Genomic DNA, 22,467 nt, shown 5'->3' with positions numbered 1-22,467 from the left:
ATTTTCTGAATGTTACATTATAAAGAACCAGACTCAAGAAAATCACTACAAACAGGAATAATAACATTTTATCTTTGGGAAAGCTTCCATTCTTAAATTAAAACTTTATATTGACTCCTTGAAACAAAGAACATCAACAATCTGTCACAGAAAGAAAATATTTAATCATTTGTTTGGTCTTTCATTACCTTGATATATATAAAATCTTTTCTTCCTCATTCTTAACAGTTTCAAGAAAAAGTAAATTAATTTATATTAGGTTTAGATATATTCTAAAATTCATTAGCTCTTTTTTTGGCCTAGAAACAACAAAAGGAAGTGACAAAGAAATATACAGTATTCACAATAGTAGGAGAATATGCCTAAGGAAATAGGTGGGTCTAAAAACAAAACAAAATGTAAAAACAAACCTATATGTTGTGCCAAATACCCTATACAAGAAAAGGACCATATTCAGATTCTTAGCATGAGGTGTTGTTCAGAAATAGCTATTGAATGTTCAAAACATTTTTTCTTTATTATCTTAGTCTTTCATATAATAGATTTTATTATATTATAAATTAACAATTTCCAAAAGCCAAAAGCAAAAAAAAAAAAATTGCTCATTTGCCCTTAGAATAAAAATTAGCTAGAAGTATTTAAAATACTTATGTTAGCAATCTTTTTAGAAAAAAATCCACTAAATAATCTACCAGGTCCATAAAACTACATAGGTATTATTATTCATATCAATTTATCTGTGTTCATTTATCCTACCTTAAAGTTTATGCTATTTTAAATAAAAGGCATTTCAGCAACCTCCTACTTAGACAAATGAGAAAACTGGGGTCCAGAGAATTCGTAAAATTTATCTAAAGGTAAATAAATAGAAGACTAAGGATTCAGATTTTAATCTTCCAACTTTTAATCCAATGTTTTTTCCACTGTGTTTTCTACCACATCTCAAATAAGAGTTCCTTTACAAACTTAAAGAACAATTTCCTTAAAACAAACAAGAAGGAAGAGACAAAGTATATTAGATTAATTATAGTTTCAGTGCTAAGCTAACATGAGAACTTCATTTTCCTCCTTTATTTTTGTTATATTTTTGATTTATGGATTAGTCTCCTCTTACATTACTTATAGGCATCTTTACAATACAAGTCCATACAAACAAATATACCATCATTCTGCTGAAGAGATGAGTCAAGTGAAATGTTCTTTAGATTCAGAATCAGCAGACAATAAGTGACAATCAACATCATTGTGATCACAAATCCATCCAAGTATTTCATTACTAAATGAATATATCCACTAATTAGTCTAGTTTTAGATATTTAACATTTTCTCTTGAATATGAAGCTTAATGAACCTTTTAAAAAAATTAACAAAAATACTAAATCTCATATATAATCTACAACTTTTCCTCATCTTTTAAATTTGCAACATAGAATTTCTGTTTGAAGAAATAAAAAAAATTCAAACCTGGTTTTAATTCATTCATCACAAAAGCACCTTTTACAAATGTATTTGAAATGTCCAATTCATTATATATATTCACAATATGGTTTTATTTTCTTGGGGAAGTATTCACAATATCTGTAATAAAATTCAAGTTTAGGATTGCCCATCAATTACTGAGTAGTCTAACAATACAGTCAACTCTGATTCAGAAATTCTGCATCACAACACAACATGATCAAGTGCAAACATGGTCAGAGCTGTCACAAAGTTAGATATGGCTTGTGTTTATGTGTACTAGGTACTTCTATTCCCTGGCAAGGGAACAAGTCATAATGGGATATTCAAAACATAAGGTATAAGATATTTGGATGTTCTTCTCAAACAGCATTTTATCACTTCTAACCAATACAACTTCAAGGGTCAGCATCATTGTTTAAAATCTCTCAAGCAAGACTCCAAGTAGATTAAATACATAAATATATCCTTTTTACATTTCATTTGAATTGGTTTAACAATATACCCACTCACTGCCTATGGCTTCCAAAGGCAAGTTTTATTGTTTTTTTTTATTTATATAACACGCTCAAATAGTTAAGTTCCTCTTCTTACCTCCAAGATTCCTTGTCCCACCCTTCATTTACCAGAGGAGTGATTTTCTTCCAAAAGTCGTATGAATCAGAGGGAGGAAACAAAACATTCTAGGTGTATCCCTCCCTGCCCCCTTCCTCACTAATGACATCATTAAGCATATCTATTTATAATTTCACCATCTGAACTCACAACCCACATGGATCACTGGATTTGTACAGCTGTTAATCCTGACAGTCTCTGCTTAAAATAATTAATCTAATCATGAGTAACTTTTGCTTATTCTGAAACAATATTTAAATGAAAACCATTAAGACAATTTTATTTCTTACATATTGCTATAGCAAACTGATTTTAAATTGTAGTTTCAGAATAAATCATGAAGCTATACTTTTCCAAATACATTGACCATTGCTGTTTTGGTCCCACCCTGTCAGGTTTTCATTATCTTCCCACTTCTAAAGAAACCTCTTCTTTTTGCTAAGTACTAGTCAGCCATGCAATAATGAATACTTACATCAGATATCCACAGACTGACTTCCTGGAACTCTGGTATTCCCCACAATATGAAAATGAATTCGCAAGAAAAAAATAACACCAAATTCCACCAAAAATACCAATTTTTCTTTTCTTTTTTCTTTTCTTCTTGAGGTATAAGAAACTCCAACTGAAATAAGTTGGGGTTTTAACTAAGGGAATGTTTTGACTATCCAAAACGATTTCACTCAAATAATATTAGCATTTACAAAGGCATTTGTTTTCATTATAATTTTGGTTTTCATCTGACATTTATGTCAAACCAGGGACATACTTAGGAGGTAGCACTGGTATGGTTTGGAATGGAATGGAATTTCTAACCATACTCAGCAGAAACACAAATATCATCATTCCAACTGGACAGACAAGTGAAGTTATGTGTTCTTTAGATTCAGTCAGTTAGCAAAATAGGATGTATTCTTAGAGAAGTTCTGTAATCAAGGACAATGCAAGGCAAAAATGTCATTGCCTGTTCCCCTATTCAAAGTGATCTCCTGAAACCTAAGCTTAACATTCTTCTACCCCAATCAAAAGATATTCATATTTTTAAAAAGATTAAAGTATCTCTGAATAAATGCTGCTTTTTAAAATGCATTTGGAAGAATTATTTAGAGCCCTATGTGATAATGAAAGTAAGGTATAGAGAGTTGAAGTAAATCAAAGACCAAGATTCCCATGTCATCTTCACTACCATCCAGTCAATAATGTTGGATGTGTTATTAAATTCCTAAGAATTTCAGTTTTCTTTTTATTTATAATATACGGATAATAAGGAGTACAATGCTCCCTATGTCACAGGATTGTTATAATGATTAGCAATTCCTTTTAGTTCTAAAATTCTATAAAATAGGTAAAATTAAAAGCACAACTTAAACAGAAAAGCTCCAAACAAGAGCTTTTTTTTTCTTTTATTTTTATTTTAATAAATATTTATTAAAATTGTTACTGCCCTTTATCTTAAAATAGCTTTTGAAACAAGTCTAACAGATAACATTAATTCCATTTTGGGTGGATTGTTGATCTTGGATATAATTCAGAGGACAAGGCAGACATTTAGAAATAGTGTTTTACCCTTCCTGACAATATAAATGAAGTTTGGGGCAGCATATGACTTTTTTTATGTCAAAAAGGAACAATGTATAATGCAAATAAATCAGTCTCAAACATGCTGATTCAAAGAGGTGGAGATTTTTCCTTTTTCTTTTGCTACTGTAAGAATTTTAAGCAAAAATAAAGAGATTATATAGAACTTCCAAAAACCAAAAAGGAATAGAAAACAATAGCAGAGATTTTTCTAGTCTTTCCTATTGTAGAGTTAATAAAATAATATGCAAATTTCCCCTTTCATTTAAAATTCTCCTTTTCATTAAAAACACACATACTAGAAAGAAAATAAGCAACAAATTACAAAACAAAGTTCCTGACACTTTATAAATCTGATTAACTATACAAATATATATACACATATTTTTATATATACTTACAGCATTACCTTAAAAAAAAAAAAAAAGGTATCACTCACTTGGAAATTCCCAGCATGAGACTCTAAAACTGACTGTCTGCTTCTGTTACACTCATGATAAACTGTAGCATTAGTAAGTGCCAGGCACTTCCTAACACTAGCAAATATCTTTTTTTTTTTTTTTTTTAAAGGAATTTACTGATCTTACAGAATTCTTCCTGGAAGTAATAATTTCACAAGCATTTTAAAAAATGTATTTCCCATATCAATTTTTTTTTAGTCTTCCAGATAAATTATTTGAACTGCAAAGAAAGAATTTTATTGCTTTTATGGTCTTATTCTACTTCAAGTATGTTTCCACTATATTAGTTTGTGTAACTTTAAAATTCTAACATCTATACAGAAAATGGAATTTTTTAATAAGTACCAGAAAACTCATATAGTATTGAAGATTACATGTATTACAAGCCATGGGGGAAGGAGAGAGAGAAGTATTCTAAAATCAATTGAAGATTAATAAAGGAATATATATGTCTAAATTGTGGCTCTTCCTGTTTAACCCATCTATAACTTCCAGCAAGTCATCTTCTCTCTTAAGGCCTCAGTTTCCTCATGTGTCAAATAAGATTGTTGAAACCTTGGAGCTTTAAAGCTCGGATAAATATATATGTAGATATAGATAGATAGATAGATAGATAGATAGATAGATAGATAGATAGATAGATAGATATATGTAGGAAATAGGGTAACTTGTTGACATTTTAAAAATCTAAAAATAAAAATTCTAATTTGAATCATTATTTTGTAGCCTCTACCTTCAAGCAAAAAGTAAAGGCAGAATTATGTAGTATAGGAGTTCTCAAAGAGTGTATATTTGTGGTATAATGGTAGTCAATTCACTTAAACTTTCAGTAACCCAGGCAATACTTAAAGCCTACAAAATCATAGGACAATTGTCTATCTACACTGGTAGAGAATGTTTTTTTCCTAAAGCATTGCACAATGCCTGGCACATAAAAGATGCTTGATAAATGTATAGAAACCAAATGAAACTCCCTACAAAAAAGTCAAGACCACTACCCCACCTCAGCCCAATCTTCTATTCCAAAAATCTACTAAACAGGCAGCCAGAACCCAACCAGTTTTTCTACTACAGGACCACTACAAGCCCTGTAAAAGGCAAGATCTGAAATCAATGGGTACCTCATTCCCTTGTCAGCTCTGGATAATTATTAAATCAAGCAAGATCAGACCCACAGGACTGGTCTTGAGAGAAAATGTTGATGGAATGTAACTGACACAGATATGACTAATAGTACAACAATCCAATTGTCACCTGAAAAGAGTCAAAAATACCAATAAGATAACACTATTCTAACTACAGGTACACACCAGAATACACTTATTCATACTGAATCATATTGATAAAGTTATAAAGTATGTATTTTCTCTATTAGTACTAAGATATTTGCCAGTTAATGACAGGTGAAAATAAGAATTCTTACTAAGCAATATAAAACAAATTCAGTTTGTCTTTGATAATCTTATTTCTTATGAAGGTCATACTTTCTTTTGACATTAGGCTTTAAATATTTAGCTAATCTTTTCTAAACACAACTATGGAATGGGGTGAATCTCTTGTTACTTCATAGATCACTGTCCTGAATCATCATCCAGGTCAAAAAATTAAGAATTAACAGATAAAGAGAGACAAATAGACAGATGGCTAAAAGATGACAAGTTTAATATGCATATACACTGATGTATAATTTGTTTTTATGTAACTTACTTAAATTGAATAATAAATCTTTTTAATATTAATGAGATTTCACAGACTTATTGAAGATATCTTATCACAATAACCATTCCAGAGAGGGATATAGATTAGCTCCAGATATTTTTTTGAAATGTCTATAAACAATTACAAATTGCTGTTTTAAATAGTATTTTAAGTAGCAAAAATACCATGAACAAGAACAAAATTGTTATCATTTGACAATTCTAAAGGACTGCTTAAATTTGGAGTCAAATAGTAGCACACAAGCAAAAATATTAACCATTTCTCTCTTCCATAGGACTGTATCATTTGGCTGGGCAAAATTTTATATAATATAATCTTTTCAAATCTTCTTTTTTCTTATATGATTAAGAATCAAAATGTCTTTTCTTGTCTCTTTAGGTTTAGGAATAATATTTATTGATCTCTTTTCCAATATTGTGAATCACCACCATATATATGTGTATAAGTGACTCCCACTTAAAAGAAAAACCAAGATGTATTCTGCAGAGAATTGAATCAAATTTAATAAAAGCAGATTTTTTTTTCTTCATAGCTCTTAATGAGCCGATCCACTCCACCTGTGTCACTTCCCAGAGGCACATAGCCTATTACAATACTGCTTTGCCCAACTTCACACACACATGTTCAGACAGGTATGGTTTGTTAGAGGAAGGAAAAAAAATCTTATACAAATCCTCTATACAACCAAGCTGTTTCATTCTCCTGATTAAAGACTGGCAGAGATTAGCACTTTCCTTTACACCTTTTCTAACTAGATATGGCCCTAATGTTTCCTTCTAGGATGAAGAAAGAGATGAGCTAGGTGAAAATTAGGAAGGGAAAAGTAAAAGATGATTAGTAGGAGACATAAGTTGGACCACACCTTAATTGCTCCCCAGGTGAATATAGCATTTGAGGTACAGCAAGTGTGAAGGCTTACTTGATGTATTTAAAAATTTAAAACTTAATTAACTTCAGGTTAATTGTAGTCTTTTTCTGTTTTTATTTTCATGGAAGGTTTTGATTTTTTTTTTAAAGTTAAGAATCTACTAGTTTATTACTCCACCCTTCATACTACTTCAAGATTTTTTAGGCAACAAGAGTCAAGGATTTATGATGCACTCACTGTGTGATAGGAACCATGCTAAACACCAGTAATAAAAATGCAGAATACAATCTAATGAAAGAAGAAAACACACGAAAAGGGAGCTGAAAAGAGAGAAAGTAAGTCTAGACTAGGGACATGGTAGACGAAGTCCTGTTGATGAGTAGTGCAGCTTGGAGAGTCAAAGACCCAACATCTCTCTGAAAGGGAAGCTTTTTCTACAAAATACCAAGAGTCAGTAAATTCAGCAGGAAAAACACCTGAATGCATTAATTCATTCAAATAAGTTTCAATTAATTAATAATAATCAATCCTTCGATCTTATGTCAAGACAGCCTTAAATATGGTTTGTTTTGAAGATGCACTTTGTGAAGTCCAAGACTTGTAGTAGGTGGCTGAAAACAGAATGAGACATATAAAGCTCCTGAATCATATTTTCATTTGTTCCATCTTAGGAATTTATGCAACCACTTTATTATGATTGTGGACAGTGAGTATTCCCTATTAATTCTGCCATAAATATTCTACTTGAATTCTCTCTCTTAAAACATGTTTTCAAACTTCTGGGCTTATTTATAAAGCAACTTCTAGAATGTACATAGGGCGGTGTTTCCAATGACTTGGGAATATTATGCCTTTAGTATGAGTGGGCAAGAGAGGGCAAATAGACACTGGACATGCTGTATTTCCAAAGGAGACATGCTGTCTCCTTGTGAGGTTTCTGGACAAGCTATTAATATTCTAAGTCAATAATTTGCTCTTCCAATTTACTCCACCTGGAGAACAGAACACCCTTTAAAAAATAATTTTTTTTTCTAACTGCACATTTATCCCTGGATATTTCTTGTTCAGCTTTGGGGAAAGAAAATGAAAAGGCTTAAGATTTCTGCAGCAATGAAGAATATGCTTTTTCCCCTATTTTGATATTCAGAATTGAGTAATCCACCATTAATAGTGAAGGGAAAAAACTACTCAATAACTCAAAACCTAACATTAAAAAATACTATCCATCTTAGCTGAATACTTTTTATTTATCCTTTCTATTTTTCTATTTCCACAGATTATAAAAAGAAGGAAAACTGTCCATCTTATAATTAATGACTGATTAGATAAAAGTTTGAAAAAATATCTGACCTTTACTTTACTATTGCTTATTTATAATTCTATATTTTTCTGGTAAAAGTGTTCATGTTTTAAATGGTAGTCTAAGGACATTACTAAAGTGTGTCTCTGTGTATATAAAATATGTTTAAATTTCATTTTACTATTTAATATTTTAATGATTTCAACTTATAAACAAAAAAATCATCTTACATACATTAGTCTAGCAAGATTAAAAAATATATATAGAGAGAGGAGCAGCTCTCCATATACAGTGGATAGAGCACCAGCCCTGAAGTCAAGAGGAGCTAAGTTCAAATCTGGCCTCAGACACTTAACACTTCCTAGCTGTGTGACTTAGGAAAATCACTTAACCCCAACTGCCTCAACAAAAAAACAAACAAACAAACAAACAAAACCCCAAAACCACATTTGCACAAGTTCCCTTTTATCTGAGTAAAGAAAGTCTATTCTACTATTCTATACACTTCTAACTATAATACAATTAGTAGTCCCTATAATAAATAATCAATACCCAGTGTCTGGCACAGTGCTAACTAAATTCTAGTGATAAGTAAAAGGCAAAAACAGACCCTACCCTTCAAGAAGCTTACATTCTACGGTGAAGATATGTATATAAATAGATACATACAGAAAACATTAAAATAACCTTAAAAGGGAAGGGATCAACTATTAGGAGGATATAGTAGAAAAGAAACTTCTGTGGGTAGAGTTTCACAATTGATAAATGCCTGGCAATAAGGTAGACACTTAATAAATATTTATTGACTGACTGATACTGACTGGTAATCTAAGAGATAAATGCTTCATAATAATCTTTTTTGGCTTTAGCCCAGAGAATCCATCATTTGAGAAATAGTGTATCTAAGTGTGAAGATGAAAATCATTAGGTTTTCTGCAATGTGATGCATTTATTTTTCAATAATTTCTAAAAAGTATTTACTAAGACTTAACAGATTTGCCCCTTATTTCAGTGGGAGGGAAAGCCATCTCTTGTTAGACTCCTGGCTTTGGTCGGGTCTTGAATAAACTCCTTTCTCAACTCTATCCCCGAAAAAAATTTACTTTCTTGAAAAAGTCAGTTTAAGTGCCATCATCTAATGTGAAGTTTCCCACATTCACCAGCTACAGTGAGCAGCTTCAAGAATTAAATTTTTAATTTATTTATATGTCTTTGGGTTTTCTCTCCCAGGTAAACTATAAGTTCCTTGAGGGCATAGACTATTTCATTTTTTTGGTTTTGTGTTTTTATAAACCTAGAAATCCAGTTCCTGAAACATGACAGGAAACTATTTAATTAAATAATTACTGACCTAATGAGTGAACTTCAAAAACACAGACATTCTAATCATTAGAAAAAGAAACTATTTAGGAATATATAAAACTCAATTCAGCATGCATTTTGGCAGGATACTTAGGTGCTTGGGATACAGAGATACAACTGACCTCAAGGAATTTATAATGTGACAGAGACAACATGCATGTATTTACATAATTAAAAATAAAGTAAATGTATCATGAAATAAGAGGAGTAACACCAGGAAAAGAATAGAGAAGAATCATAAGAAAGACTGTTACTATCTTGAACTTTTGAAGAGACCTAGGGATTTTAAGAGGTGAACATTCCAAGAATGAAGGACAGCTTGTGAAAATTATGAAGATAGGCAGCAGAATGCTTTGTAGCAAAAGCAAGTGTGGATGAAAGTGAAAAAAAGAGTGTGGTGAGAAAAATCTAATTAGCATGCTGGAATAACATATTTTAGATATTTTCATGTAGAAGAGATAGTGGATATATATATATATATATATATATGTATGTATATATAAACTTTCTAAAAGATAAAGCTATCCAACAGAGATATTGGTTCCCTAGTTAAGTCCTCGAGTTCACTGACACTGGATTTATTCAAGTAAAGATGAGATAAACTAACAAATTATAGACAGAATCATTATAAAATTCATTGTTGCACTAGGTTAAAGGCTGAGTTAGATGTATTCCATGGTTCTATTCAACTTTTAAAATTCTATGATTCATTCTTCTTTTAAAAATTATTTTATTATTTATAATTACGTGGTTTTGATTCATTCATCATCCTCTACTTACTTGTAGACAAGGGCCTGTAAAAGAATTTGAATATTTTGAAAAGGTTGATTATATTTCCTTGCGTTGCTTCTAGATATCATCTGAAATCAGGATCCTAGGGTTTTTTCCCTAACAAGTTTGTTTATTTTTAATACACAATATTTTATGAATCATGTTGGGAGAGAAAAATCAGAGCAAAAGGGAAAAACTATTAGAGGGATTAAAAAAAAGAAAAAAAAAAGTCAACATAGTATGTATTGATTTACATTCAGTCATTTACATTCAGTCTCCTTAGTTCTTTTTTGGATCCATTTTCTGTCCAAAGTCTATTGGGATTGCTTTGGATCACTGAACCACTGAGAAGAAACAAGTCTTTCACAGTTAATCATTGCATATTCTTGCTGTTATTGTGTACAATATATTCTTCATTCTGTTTGTTTCTCTCAGCATAGTTCATGTAAATCTTTCTAGGCCTTTCTAAAATCAGCTTGTTGATCATTTTTTTATAGAACAATAATATTCCATTATCTTCATATAACACAACTTATTCATCTACCATAAAATGAGCTGCCACATACATTTTTGCACATATGGGTCCTTTTCCCTTCTTTAAGATTTCTTTGGGATACAGACCTAGCAATTGCATTGCTGGTTCAAAGAGTATGCACAGTTTTATAGCCCTTTGGGCATTGTTCTAAATTGCTTTCCAGAATGGTTAGATCATTTCACAATTGCACCAACAATGCATTAGTGTCTCTCAGTTTTCCCACATCCCCTCCAACATTTATCATTATTTTTTCCTGTCATCTTAGTCAATCTGAGAGATGTGAGGTGATATCTCAGAGTTGATTAATTCTAGTCAATTGTGATTTAGAGCATTTTTTTTCATATAACTAAAGATGGCTTTAATTTCATCATCTTAAAATTGTCTGTTTCTATCCTTTGACCATTTATCAATTGGGGAATAACTTGTATTCTTATCAATTTGATACAATTCTATAAAGATTTTTCCCCCAGCTTTGTACTTCCCCTTTAATCTTGTTTTTGTTGGTTTTGTTTGTGCAAAAACTTTTTAATTTAATGTAATCAAAGCTGTCCATTTTGCCTTTCATAACATTCTCTAGTTCTTCTTTGGGCATAAATTCCTCCCTTCTCCAAAGATCTGAGGGGTAAATTATCCCTTGCTCTCCTAATTTGTTTATGGTATTATCTTTTATGCCCAAATCATAATGATCTTATTTTGGTATGACGTGTGAGATATAGGTCTATGCCAAGTTTCTTACATATTATTTTCCAGTTTTCCCAACAATTTTGGTCAAATAGTGAGTTTCCTATTCCAGAAGCTGGAGCTTGTGAATTTATCAAATACTAGTTTGCTAAAGGCCTTGATTATTGTGTCGTGTGCATCTAATCTATTCCACTATTCCACTACTCTAATTCTTAGCCAGTATCAAATGGTTTCAGTGACTGCTGCTTTGCAATACAGTTTTAGGTTTGGTACTGCTAAACTACCATCCTTTGTATTTTTTTTTCATTAATTCCCTTAATATTCTTGACCTTTTGTTCTTTCAGATGAATTTTGTTATTTTTTCTAGCTCTATAAAATAATGTTGTGGCAGTTTGGTATGGCACTGAAAAAGTAGATCAATTTAGGCAGAATTGTCATTTTTATTATATTAGCTTGGCCTACCCAATAGCAATTGACATTTTTAGTTGTTTAGATCTGACTTTATTTGGGTGAGAAGTGTTTTGTAATAGTATTCATATAGTACTTGGGTTTGAGTTGGCAGGTAGACACCCAAATATTTTATTTTTGTTTACAATTATTTCAAATGCAATTTCTCTATCTCTTACTAATACATTGAAATGCTGATAATTTGTATAGGATTTTATCTCCTACAACACTGCTAAAGCTGTGAATTGTTTCCAGTAGGTTTTTGGATGATTTTCTAGCATTCTCTAAGCATATCATCATATCATATGCAAAGAGTGATAGTTTATTTCCTCATTGCCTATTCTAATTCCTTTAATTTCTTTTTCTTTTCTTATTGGTGAAGTCAACATTTCTAGTACAATGTTGAATAACAGTGGTAATAATGGGCATCCTTGTTTCACCCCTGATCTTACTGGGAATGTGTCCAGCTTCTTTCCAATACAAATAATGCTTGCTGTTGGTTTTAGATAGATACTGCTTTATCCCTATGCTCTCTAGAGTTTTTAATAGGAATGCATGCTGTATTTTGTCAAAAGCTTTTCCTGCATCTATTGAGATTATCAGATGATTTCTCTTGGTTTTATTATTGATATGGTTAGTTATGGTAATAGTTTTCCTTTTACTGAACCTATCTTGAGTTTTAAAAAATTATTTTATCCCATTTTCTTTAAATCTTTTTGAAAACCAGGAAGATAGATCAATCCTAAAATCTTATATGTTCTAATTAGAAATTGTCATCCTCAAGCATGGAATAGGATCAAATCAAACAATCAATGACCATTTCTTATTAATTTTGCTTCAGGAACTGGGGATACAAGTACAAAACACAGGGAACAGGCCTGGGCAAATCAAAACAGAGTCTACAGAAGCCAAGGTGTAACGAGCTGTCGTCTCCAGAAGCTGCTGGATCGCTCTCTGGGAAGAGATCTGCTGTGTCTTCTACTCAAATCTCTCCGACAGATTCTTCTTCCTGTAATGAACCGTTGTCTCCAGGCAGTTGCTGTTAACTCTTGTCCAAAGAAGTGACTTCCCTTCCTGCAGAGAGCCCCGTCAAGCCTGATGCAATTCAGAGAGTCCTCTTCTTTCTCTGAGAGTCCTCTCTTTTATTCTCCCAGAGAATGGGCGTGGGATAATGCAAGGGCTTCTGGGAAGAACCACCCCAGCCAATGAGCTTGCCCCCTCTATCAAGTCAACCTGAGTTCTCACCTTGTAATTGTCCAGAAAACCTCAGTTCTCACTTAGTAATCCTAACATCTCCCCCTTTCTTTTGATTTAGAACATAGGACAGTCATGACCTTGAAACATAAATCCATCAATATGGGAAGTATTACAGATAATTACATAAATTACATAAGCACATAGTAACATAGTAACGTAACACATGCTAGAAGTATATAACATAATCATAAATTGAAAATTTATAAATGTCCATAAGTCCATTGTCCATTAGTCTCATCTTGTGTGAGGAAGTCCAATGATTCCTGCTGGTTTTTAAAGTTCTTTAACAGTCTTCTTATTATCCATGCTCTTTCAGTGTCAGATGTTTCTTAGATCTTCTCCTTTATTTTGAGGCCTTTCTCTTTTTCTGTCTCTCTCTGATGGACAAGGCGAATATGACTCGTTGGCACCCATCTGATTCCTTCTCCTGCTGAAGAAATACAAGCAAACCCTCTCCCCCAGGCAGTTAACCTATCTGGTCCCTTCCATTCACCACTTTCTGGATCTCTCCACATCACCTGGCGATTATCTAAGGACAGTGGAGATGCTCTCACTGGACACTGCCCTTCTGGTGGGTTATAAAACCTGTCTGCTGGAGCCAGTGCATCTTTGTCAAAAATTAGAAAATTAATGGTATAGAGAACTAAATTTAGAAGTTCCCTAGGGCTACCTGTGGCTCCCCCTTTCTTTTGTTTTTGGAGGAGTGTCTTAATATCTCTGTTTCTTCTCTCTACTATTGCCTGCCCTTGAGGATTAAAGGGTATGCCCGTGGTATGTAAAATCTTATACTGTGCACAAAAGTGTGTAAAATGTTTGGACGTATATGCAGGTCCATTGTCTGTTTTTATTGCTTGTGGCACACCCATAATTGCAAAAGCCTGTATAAGGAATTCAGTGACCACTCGGGCTGTCTCTTTTGCTGCTGGCATTGCAAATGTGAATCCTGAAAAGGTGTCTACCACAACATGAATAAAAGATAGACGACCAAAAGATTTATAATGGGTCACATCCATTTGCCAGATTTCATTGGGTCTCAAACCACGAGGATTCTTCCCTGGAGGGAGTGTAGGAGCGTGGAAAGGAAGATAAGCTGTACAGCTTTTTACTATGCTCCTAGCTTCCTCTCTTGTGATTCCAAATTGTAAACGTAAAGCTCGAGCAGCCTGATGATATTTAGAATGAGATTCTTGTGCTTCCTGAAATAAAGGACTACTGGCTAACATGGTTAGAAGGCTATCTGCCTTTGAATTTCCATCAAAAATGGGACCTGGAAGTCCACTATGTGAGTGGACATGCAAGATATAAATCTTGCCTGGATGTTTTCTCACTTGCTCTTGAAGTTCCTTAAAGAGCTGATAAATATTGGAGGCTGCAAATTTTATTTGGGCTGTGGCAATTCTTTGTACTACACCTACTGAATAGGCTGAATCAGTAATTATATTTACGTCTCCTGGGTAATAAGTGAGAGCTAGCATGATAGCAAATAATTCATTCTGTTGAGTGGATTGAAAAGGAGTCCTGATTACTCTCTTTATGGTTAAATCATGAGAGTATATGGCACAAATATTTTCTTTGGAGGCATCTGTAAAGATTGTTGGTCCTTTAAGAGGAACCTTAGAAACCTTTTCTTCAAAAATCCATCGCCAATTATGTAGTAGCCGGGTAATCTTTAATGGAGATCCATGTGCAAAATTTGGAGCGGTGGCTAATAAAATTTGCCATTCTGGGATGGTCTCACAGCATACATTAATCTGTGCGTTAGTATAGAATGTGTATATTTTTTCAGGACTTATCCCAGATAATTGTGTTACTCTCTTAATAGCCTTTAATAAAATCCTAGCCACAAGCACTGGGTAAGGTGTAAGGCTTTGTTCTGGTTGTGCTGGGAGGTTCACCCACTCAATCACTCTGTCTCCTTGGTGAAGGACTGCTGTGGGTGCCTCTTTTGTAGCAAAAACTGATATTTCCAAGGGTTTTTGAGTGACTCTTTCAACCACATTGGATAAAGCCAGTTCAACTTCTCTCAAAGCCTTTTGTGCTTCTTTTGTAAGCTGGCGTGGTGAATTTAAAGCACTGTCTCCCCTTAAAATGTCATATAGTGGTTGTAGTTGATTGGTAGTTAAGCCTAACACTGGACGCATCCATTGGATATCTCCTATTAATTTTTGAAAGTCATTTAAGGTGTTCAACTTCTCTGTTCTTAAAGAAAGCTTTTGTACTGTGAGTGTCTTAGGATATACTTCATATCCTAAATATTGAAAAGGAGCATGTCTTTGAATTTTTTCTGTAGCTATATGCAGTTTGTAGTACTTTAATGTTTCCATGGTCCTTTGTAGACATGCCTCTAACATTTGTTCCTCAGGTGCACATCCCAAAATATCATCCATATAATGTAACAATATTACTTTTGGAAAGGCTTTTCTTACTGGAGCAAGAGCAGCTGCAACATACATTTGGCACATAGTAGGGCTGTTTTTCATTCCCTGTGGCAAAACTGTCCATTCATATCTTTTATAAGGCTCAGCCAAATTAACACTAGGCACTGAAAAAGCAAATCTTTTCATATCCTCCTTATCTAGAGGAATAGAATAGAAACAATCCTTAATGTCTATAACCCATAGAGGCCATTCTCTTGGCAACTGAGTAGGAGATGGAAGTCCAGGCTGAAGAGTTCCCATAGTTTCCATCTGTTCATTTACTCTTCTTAGATCAGTTATCATCCTCCATTTTCCAGATTTCTTTTTCACCACAAATACTGGGGAATTCCAAGGACTTAGAGAAGGCCGCAAGTGTCCTTGGTCAAGTTGTTCTTGCACTATGTCTAATAAGGCCTGAATTTTATCACTTCTTAAGGGCCACTGTTCTACCCACACTGGTGAATCAGTCTTCCACTGAATAGGAACTGGTGAAAGTGCAGGTAGGCCTTCAACAGCAGCCCTGCCTAAAAAGCCGAAGTGCTTATTTGTAATCCTATCTGCTGTAAAATGTCTCTTCCCCACAGATTGATGGGGATTTTTTCAACCACAAAAGGAGTAAAAGCTCCTGTTTCTCCTTCAAATACCCATCTCAAAGGTCTAGCACTAACTTCTGCTGCTATTGATCCTCCCACCCCAGACATATAGGTGTCTGCTTTAATCTTTGGCCAGTGAACGGGCCAATTGGCACCTCTAATAACTGTACGATCTGCACCCGTGTCTACCAATCCTTCAAATGGTATTCCGTTTATATAAATAGTAAGCATAGGTCGGTCAGCTGTCACAGCTGCTGTCCAATATATTCCTGGATTTTGTTCATTGGAGTCAAAATCTAGGCGACTATCACTAGGTTGCTTATTAGGGGTCCGTAACAATAAGCCTGATGCTACTACTTCTCCTGGTTGATAAATCACACGTTGTCTGCCTGTGTTAGTGACTGGGATATTAGATACACGTTCTCCAGTCTCCCACATCAGTGTATGGATGGACACTGTTTTGTAGGCACTCTCAGAAGGTGAAATGGTCAAGCCTACTGTGCCTGGAGGCAAAGGATCCATAGGCTCAACAGGAACAGATTTCACTTCTCCAGGGAGTATCTCGGTAGTCTCTACTGCACACAACTCTATTTTTCCTAATTTCAATCCCTTTCTTCCATCTGATTGCCTTTTGGCTGATTGATCGTGTCTTAAAATTCTCTGGATGTAACCTCGGCTGCCATCATGCCCCACTTGGGGGGCTGAAGCTGGGTCCCACCTGTCATTTCCCTGGGTCAATCTACATTCGGAGGCCCAGTGGAGGCCCTTGTGACATTTTGGACATGGAGTTTTAGGTCTTCTCTCACCCTGTCTTCTCACTGTATCTCCATACCTACACTGAGCTCTTAGATGTCCAATTTTTCCACATTGAAAACATCGCCGAGTTTCTCTAGAAGTCCCTTGCCAGGAGGGACCCTGCCTTTCCACATTCATCATAGTCCGGGTGTAAAAAGCATTTGTTCCCACTGTAGCACAGCGTCTTATGATCTCCTCTAAAGGAGCATCTTTGTCTAATCCCCATATAATTCTTTTGCAAATCTCATTGGCATTTTCCTTAGCCAGATGTCTGGTCATTATTTCTGTAGCTGAATTTTCTCCAATAGTTCTTTTGACAGCAGTTTGCAAACGTCCCACAAAATCTGCAAAAGGTTCATTGGGACCTTGCTGTATTTTAGTGAAAGCCTCTCCACGATCTTTCTGTCCAGGAAGGACACCCCAAGCTTTTATTGCAGCCTTAGCAATTTGCTCATATATTGTCATGGTATAATTAATCTGTTCCGAATTCTCTCCATACTGACCTTCACCAGCTAAGTGCTCAAAAGTGAATTGTGTGTTAACTCCTATTTCCAAATTGCATCTGACTTGAATTTTACATAATTCATGAAATTCCGCAAGCCATAATAAATTTTCTCCAGGTTCCAGACATGTCCTTGCTATGGATTTCCAATCATTCGGGGTTAGGACTTCATAAGACAAACCATCTAGTAACATTTTGACATAAGCTGATGTAGCCCCATAAAGGGTACAACCTTTTTTCAAATCCTTAATTGTATTCAAATCTAAAGGTGCATATCTTCTCCTTTTTTTACCTACAGAGTCAGTATTTTCAATCACAGGATATGCATGTATAAAATCACTTATATCCTGTCCTTCTCTCTTAGCTTTAACCAATGCTTTTTCTAATCTTGTCATAGGCTTAGGCTTCTTCACAGGCAATTCTGTTTTTGTTTCTGCCTCTTCCCCTCTTTCTTCCTCCATCTCTGAAGGTGGGGTTGATGTGGGCCTGTCAATAATCTGTTCTCTAGGCAGGGTTGAAGCTTCTTCAAGAGAATCATACCATAATTCCTCATTTAAATCCTCTTGCTCTAGGGAAAGATCTTGATCTTTCCTTTTTTCCTCACACTTCCTCCTCTGTTTATTTTTAGAACTTTTCCTTTTCCTACAACTTGCTTGATAGTTTAAGGCTAATTGAACTATGTTGTAGATATAAAATACTTCTGCAGAAATTGAACGAGGCCCATTTTTTGCTTGAAATTCTTTCATTTCATATCCCACTAGCTTCCATTTATCTATATCTATCTTTTCTTCCTCTAAGAACCAAGGGGATGTGCGTCTTAATGCAGCCAAGAGTTTAGCAATCTGTACCCAGGTTACAAGTAAACTCTGCTCCTCAATTATGTTGATTATACTCTCTATAGTACCACTCCTGAATGGGGGTGGAGCTGAGGTTGCTTCTGGGGCTGGGGATGAGTCGGCTGAGGTCCAGGGATTGAATATAGCTAACATCTGCCCCATTTCAGCTATAAGAGATTCCTGGTTTAGCCCTTAACAAGTTAAGTTCCTTATTTATCTATTAGCACGCTCACTTAATCTTTAACAAAGTTTCCTCGTTACTCACGGTTCTGGGTCAGAGAGACTGAGATCTAGATTGGAAGCTTTTCCACTGGAATCAGGACTGTGTCTGTCCCTGTTCGGGCGCCAAATTGCAAAGGTCTGGTCTAGCTCCTCTTGTCAGGATAAGTAAAAGTCCTTGCCCCACGTGTGGACGCCAATTGTAACGAGCTGTCGTCTCCAGAAGCTGCTGGATCGCTCTCTGGGAAGAGATCTGCTGTGTCTTCTACTCAAATCTCTCCGACAGATTCTTCTTCCTGTAATGAACCGTTGTCTCCAGGCAGTTGCTGTTAACTCTTGTCCAAAGAAGTGACTTCCCTTCCTGCAGAGAGCCCCGTCAAGCCTGATGCAATTCAGAGAGTCCTCTTCTTTCTCTGAGAGTCCTCTCTTTTATTCTCCCAGAGAATGGGCGTGGGATAATGCAAGGGCTTCTGGGAAGAACCACCCCAGCCAATGAGCTTGCCCCCTCTATCAAGTCAACCTGAGTTCTCACCTTGTAATTGTCCAGAAAACCTCAGTTCTCACTTAGTAATCCTAACACCAAGGCAAGAAAAGAATATTGCAAAAGTTAAGGAAATAATTGTTAGAAAAGTAAGCAAACAAATTTAAAGAAGGAAGTATCCCCAGGCAAAAATGATAAAAGAAAAAGGTAATTCTGGCAACCATGGTGATTAAAGACTCAAAGATAATTTTTTTTAAAAAGTGTCCACTTACACCATTCCTTTTGTAATGAAGACACTATCAATTTTATGTATTAATTTCATCTTCCTAATATGATTATAAATTTCCTATGCATAGAAAGTCTTGATTAAAATTGGGTTAGACTTGATAGAATTCTTAATGTCTCTTTTGATTTAAATCCATTATACTCTGATAGTGATTGCTAATAGTGGTACCTATATTTCACTTAGTATCTTTCCCCATCTTTGTGTTCTCTTCTACGGTATCTTGTATAAAGAATGTCATTTGAAATCACAAATTGCTTATAAATCAAGTGTAAGAGGGCCTGCCAACCCCCTGCCAGCCTTGGACATCGCACAGGGCGCCACTCAGGTCCTGAGGGTAGCCTTGTAAGGGTGAACAAGATGGTGATGGGAGGAAGGGGTCCCACGTGTGGCAGTTCCCAGGAGAGGCTTGCCGGACCTTGGAGGGGAGTACCTTGAATATCCTTATTAGGAAAGGAATGCACACAACATATTTATGTGTAGTTCCCTATCTACTACAGGCTAGAATATGTTTATGTATGAAGTAGTAACTAGAAACAAGCCCAAGATGACAAAAGGACCTGAAGTCTTTGTAATAAACTGAGTCTCACAGCACTCTGGCTCTCGCCCCTCATTGCTCACAGTCTTCGCCATTTTAGATGGACAGGCAGTGCTGGTCACACAAGGCCTGTTCCACTCCAGAGTTAGGGCCAAGACCCCTAACAATCAAGTAATAAAAAATATTAGATTTATAATGTTGATTATGAGATAAGGAGAATGACATTATTTGTATTATTTGAATATTTTGAAAAGTATGATTATTTTCCTTTGTATTTCTTCTGGTTGACATTTGAAATGTGTTGGGTTTTTTTTGTTTGTTTTTTTGGGGGGGATGTTGCCTCATTTTCCTTTAATCTCTATCTTGATTAATGGGGGTGGGATGAGTCAACAATGCTAAAATCTAAATCTATTCCAATCAAAATAGATCTTCTCTAGTCTCCAATGTGATTAACATAAAGCTGAGCCCAGTTAGCAAGAAACTTAGAGGCCATCCAGTTAAACATTTTACAAATGAGGAAGGTGAAGCCTGAGAGAAGCTAAGTAATCTGCTGAAATTACAATGGCAATGGTGGAACAAGGAGAGGAGCTCTTATAAACCTGGCTCTCCCTCCACTAAGCTTCTCCACGTCTCCTCCCTCCCCTACTCTCAAAGCCGATTTTTGTTTAAGCTTCCTTCTCTAAATATTGTCTATGTCTATTTGCCCAATAAGACATTATATATTTTATCATGAGAAGGACCAATCATGTCAACTGATAATCAGGGTTTTTTTTTTTTTAACTAACCTTTTCATCCTATTTTCTTTCCATACAGACAGTGCAAAAATGCACTATACAAACTGATACAATTTGGTTCACTCAAGGTAATATTAAAATTCCACCTCTAGTATTAACAATCCTTTCAGTTCTAACAAACTGTGATGTTATGAAACAAGACATCAAAACAACAACAACAACAAATAATGCAGGGTATCTTTGCAGAGGAATACTTTTTCAAGAAGTCTCTGTACCATATCCAAAATAAGGACTTTCCAACAATAAGGGGAAAAAAAAAAAAAGACCAAGCTTGGAGGAAACTGGTAGCAAAGAAATAAAATAGATGGAGCACTGGATGTCAGGTCAGGAAGTCCAGAGTGCAAATTTAGCTTCAGATACTTACTTGCTATGTGACTTCGATTAAGTCACAGAACCTATTTGCATCGTTTTCCTCAAATCTAAAATGGACATAATAACACCTATCTCCCAGGATTCTTGTTAGGATTACATAAAATAAAAATGGTAATGTGCTTATACAGTGCCTGGCACACAGTATGAACTATATAAATGCTAGCTATTATTAGTCTAATTAACAGGAAACTACATAAAATAACTTTCACACTCGTACAGAGCTTCAAGTCAGTGACAAAACAGCTAGCAGTAGTTGCTATGGTAAGTACCCCCCCCCCAAAAAAAAAGCTTTCTCTGGCTTGACAGCATCAGTACACATATCCATTCTTTCTTTAGTGTGTGTGGGGGAAGGAGGTACACAAGAGAATGAGGGAGATTTAATGAAGTTTGAGCCCGAGTAGGAATTTTTTCCTTTCACCTGAGTCAGTCTTCCAAAGAAAAAATAATGCTGATTCAGGGTTCAGTAGCGGGCAAAGGTGACAGGTGACACCTTCCTTCTGATACGACAAACTACAAGTCCATCAAACAAGAGTTATATTTTCGGTATGCTGGGTTGTTGTTTTTTAATATAGTAATGTTAAGGGATAAAGACATCCTAACAATGTTTGAGGTTCCCCAGTTTGGTATCACAGGTATGGTAAAAGAACTCGCAGATTCAGTCTCCAGATTAAGTGGCAAAGACTTAATTAACGCTGAAAACAGCAGGCTAGATTCCAGAAGGGAAATAGGAGAATTTTAAGGGGCAGAGGACAACTTTACCTAGCTTTCTACCACTGGCATGTTAATTCTCTGCCCAAGAAGTGGTCTTCCAGAATTTGGTTCTTGCTGACCAGATTATCCATCACTATCATCAGTCAGTAATGAGTGGCTCAGGAGCGTGATTCCCACTGACAATATTATCAGTCATCAATGAATTGAGAAGTGGTTTTTTTAGAATCAGAAAAGAGTGTTGTTCTTAGATTGGAAATTGTAGGAAGTCACTTGAGGCAGACAGCAAATTTAGAAGATTTAGGATTTCATGACTTAGTGTTAGGTAAGCCCCCCATAATATACCCAGTGAAGATGAGCATAACAATGTAAAAGTGTCAGGAAAGTGCATTGAGCTATAAGAAGAGAATAATATCTGGACTATTTTCTATCACAAATTGCCAAAATACAAAAACCTGAATATTTTCTGTAAATCAATATTGAGGCTTGCTGTGACTTTGAGACAGAAGCAAGGTCAACCTACACCCTGGAAAACACCAATACTGGTTATAAGAATTAATAATAAGAAATTTATTTTTGGAACATGTGAACAACAATTGCTTCTTTCCTTCTTTTTTTTATCTCCTACAAGACCCAGCACTTAATAAATGTTTGTTGTTCTATGTTATAATACATACATATTAAGATAATAATTGAGTGTTATTATAGATATATAAAAGTAAATTTGAAGTCATATCAATTATGCCTCAGGGTGAAAATAGGCTGGGGGGGGGGGAAACCAAGACCACTTACAACTCAAGATCAGAATAAAGACCCGGGGCCAGGATTAACCTGTCTGAAATGCTACTTCCAGACTATCTCCACAGAAATATCTAGT

General features: G+C 35.0%; 1 protein-coding gene across 5 annotated transcripts in view; it reads right to left on the bottom strand.

Moving 5' to 3' along the window:
* COBLL1 (cordon-bleu WH2 repeat protein like 1) overlaps positions 1 to 22,467 on the bottom strand; it is a 173,786-nt gene that overhangs the window by 75,301 nt on the left and 76,018 nt on the right. Inside the window, exon 1 of one of the 5 annotated variants that reach the window (XM_074303253.1) lies at positions 4,091 to 4,122. The exons of the other annotated variants lie outside the window; for them this stretch is intronic. Coding sequence (XP_074159354.1) covers positions 4,091 to 4,107 — 17 coding nt within the window. The 5' untranslated portion in view covers positions 4,108 to 4,122. Of the gene's footprint in view, positions 1 to 4,090; positions 4,123 to 22,467 lie in introns of those variants that run through there. 5 annotated transcript variants of the gene reach the window in all.

Source organism: Sminthopsis crassicaudata, chromosome 3, assembly GCF_048593235.1.
Source record: "Sminthopsis crassicaudata isolate SCR6 chromosome 3, ASM4859323v1, whole genome shotgun sequence".
NCBI lineage: Eukaryota > Metazoa > Chordata > Mammalia > Dasyuromorphia > Dasyuridae > Sminthopsis > Sminthopsis crassicaudata.
This window is presented reverse-complemented; position numbering and strand designations above follow the sequence as displayed.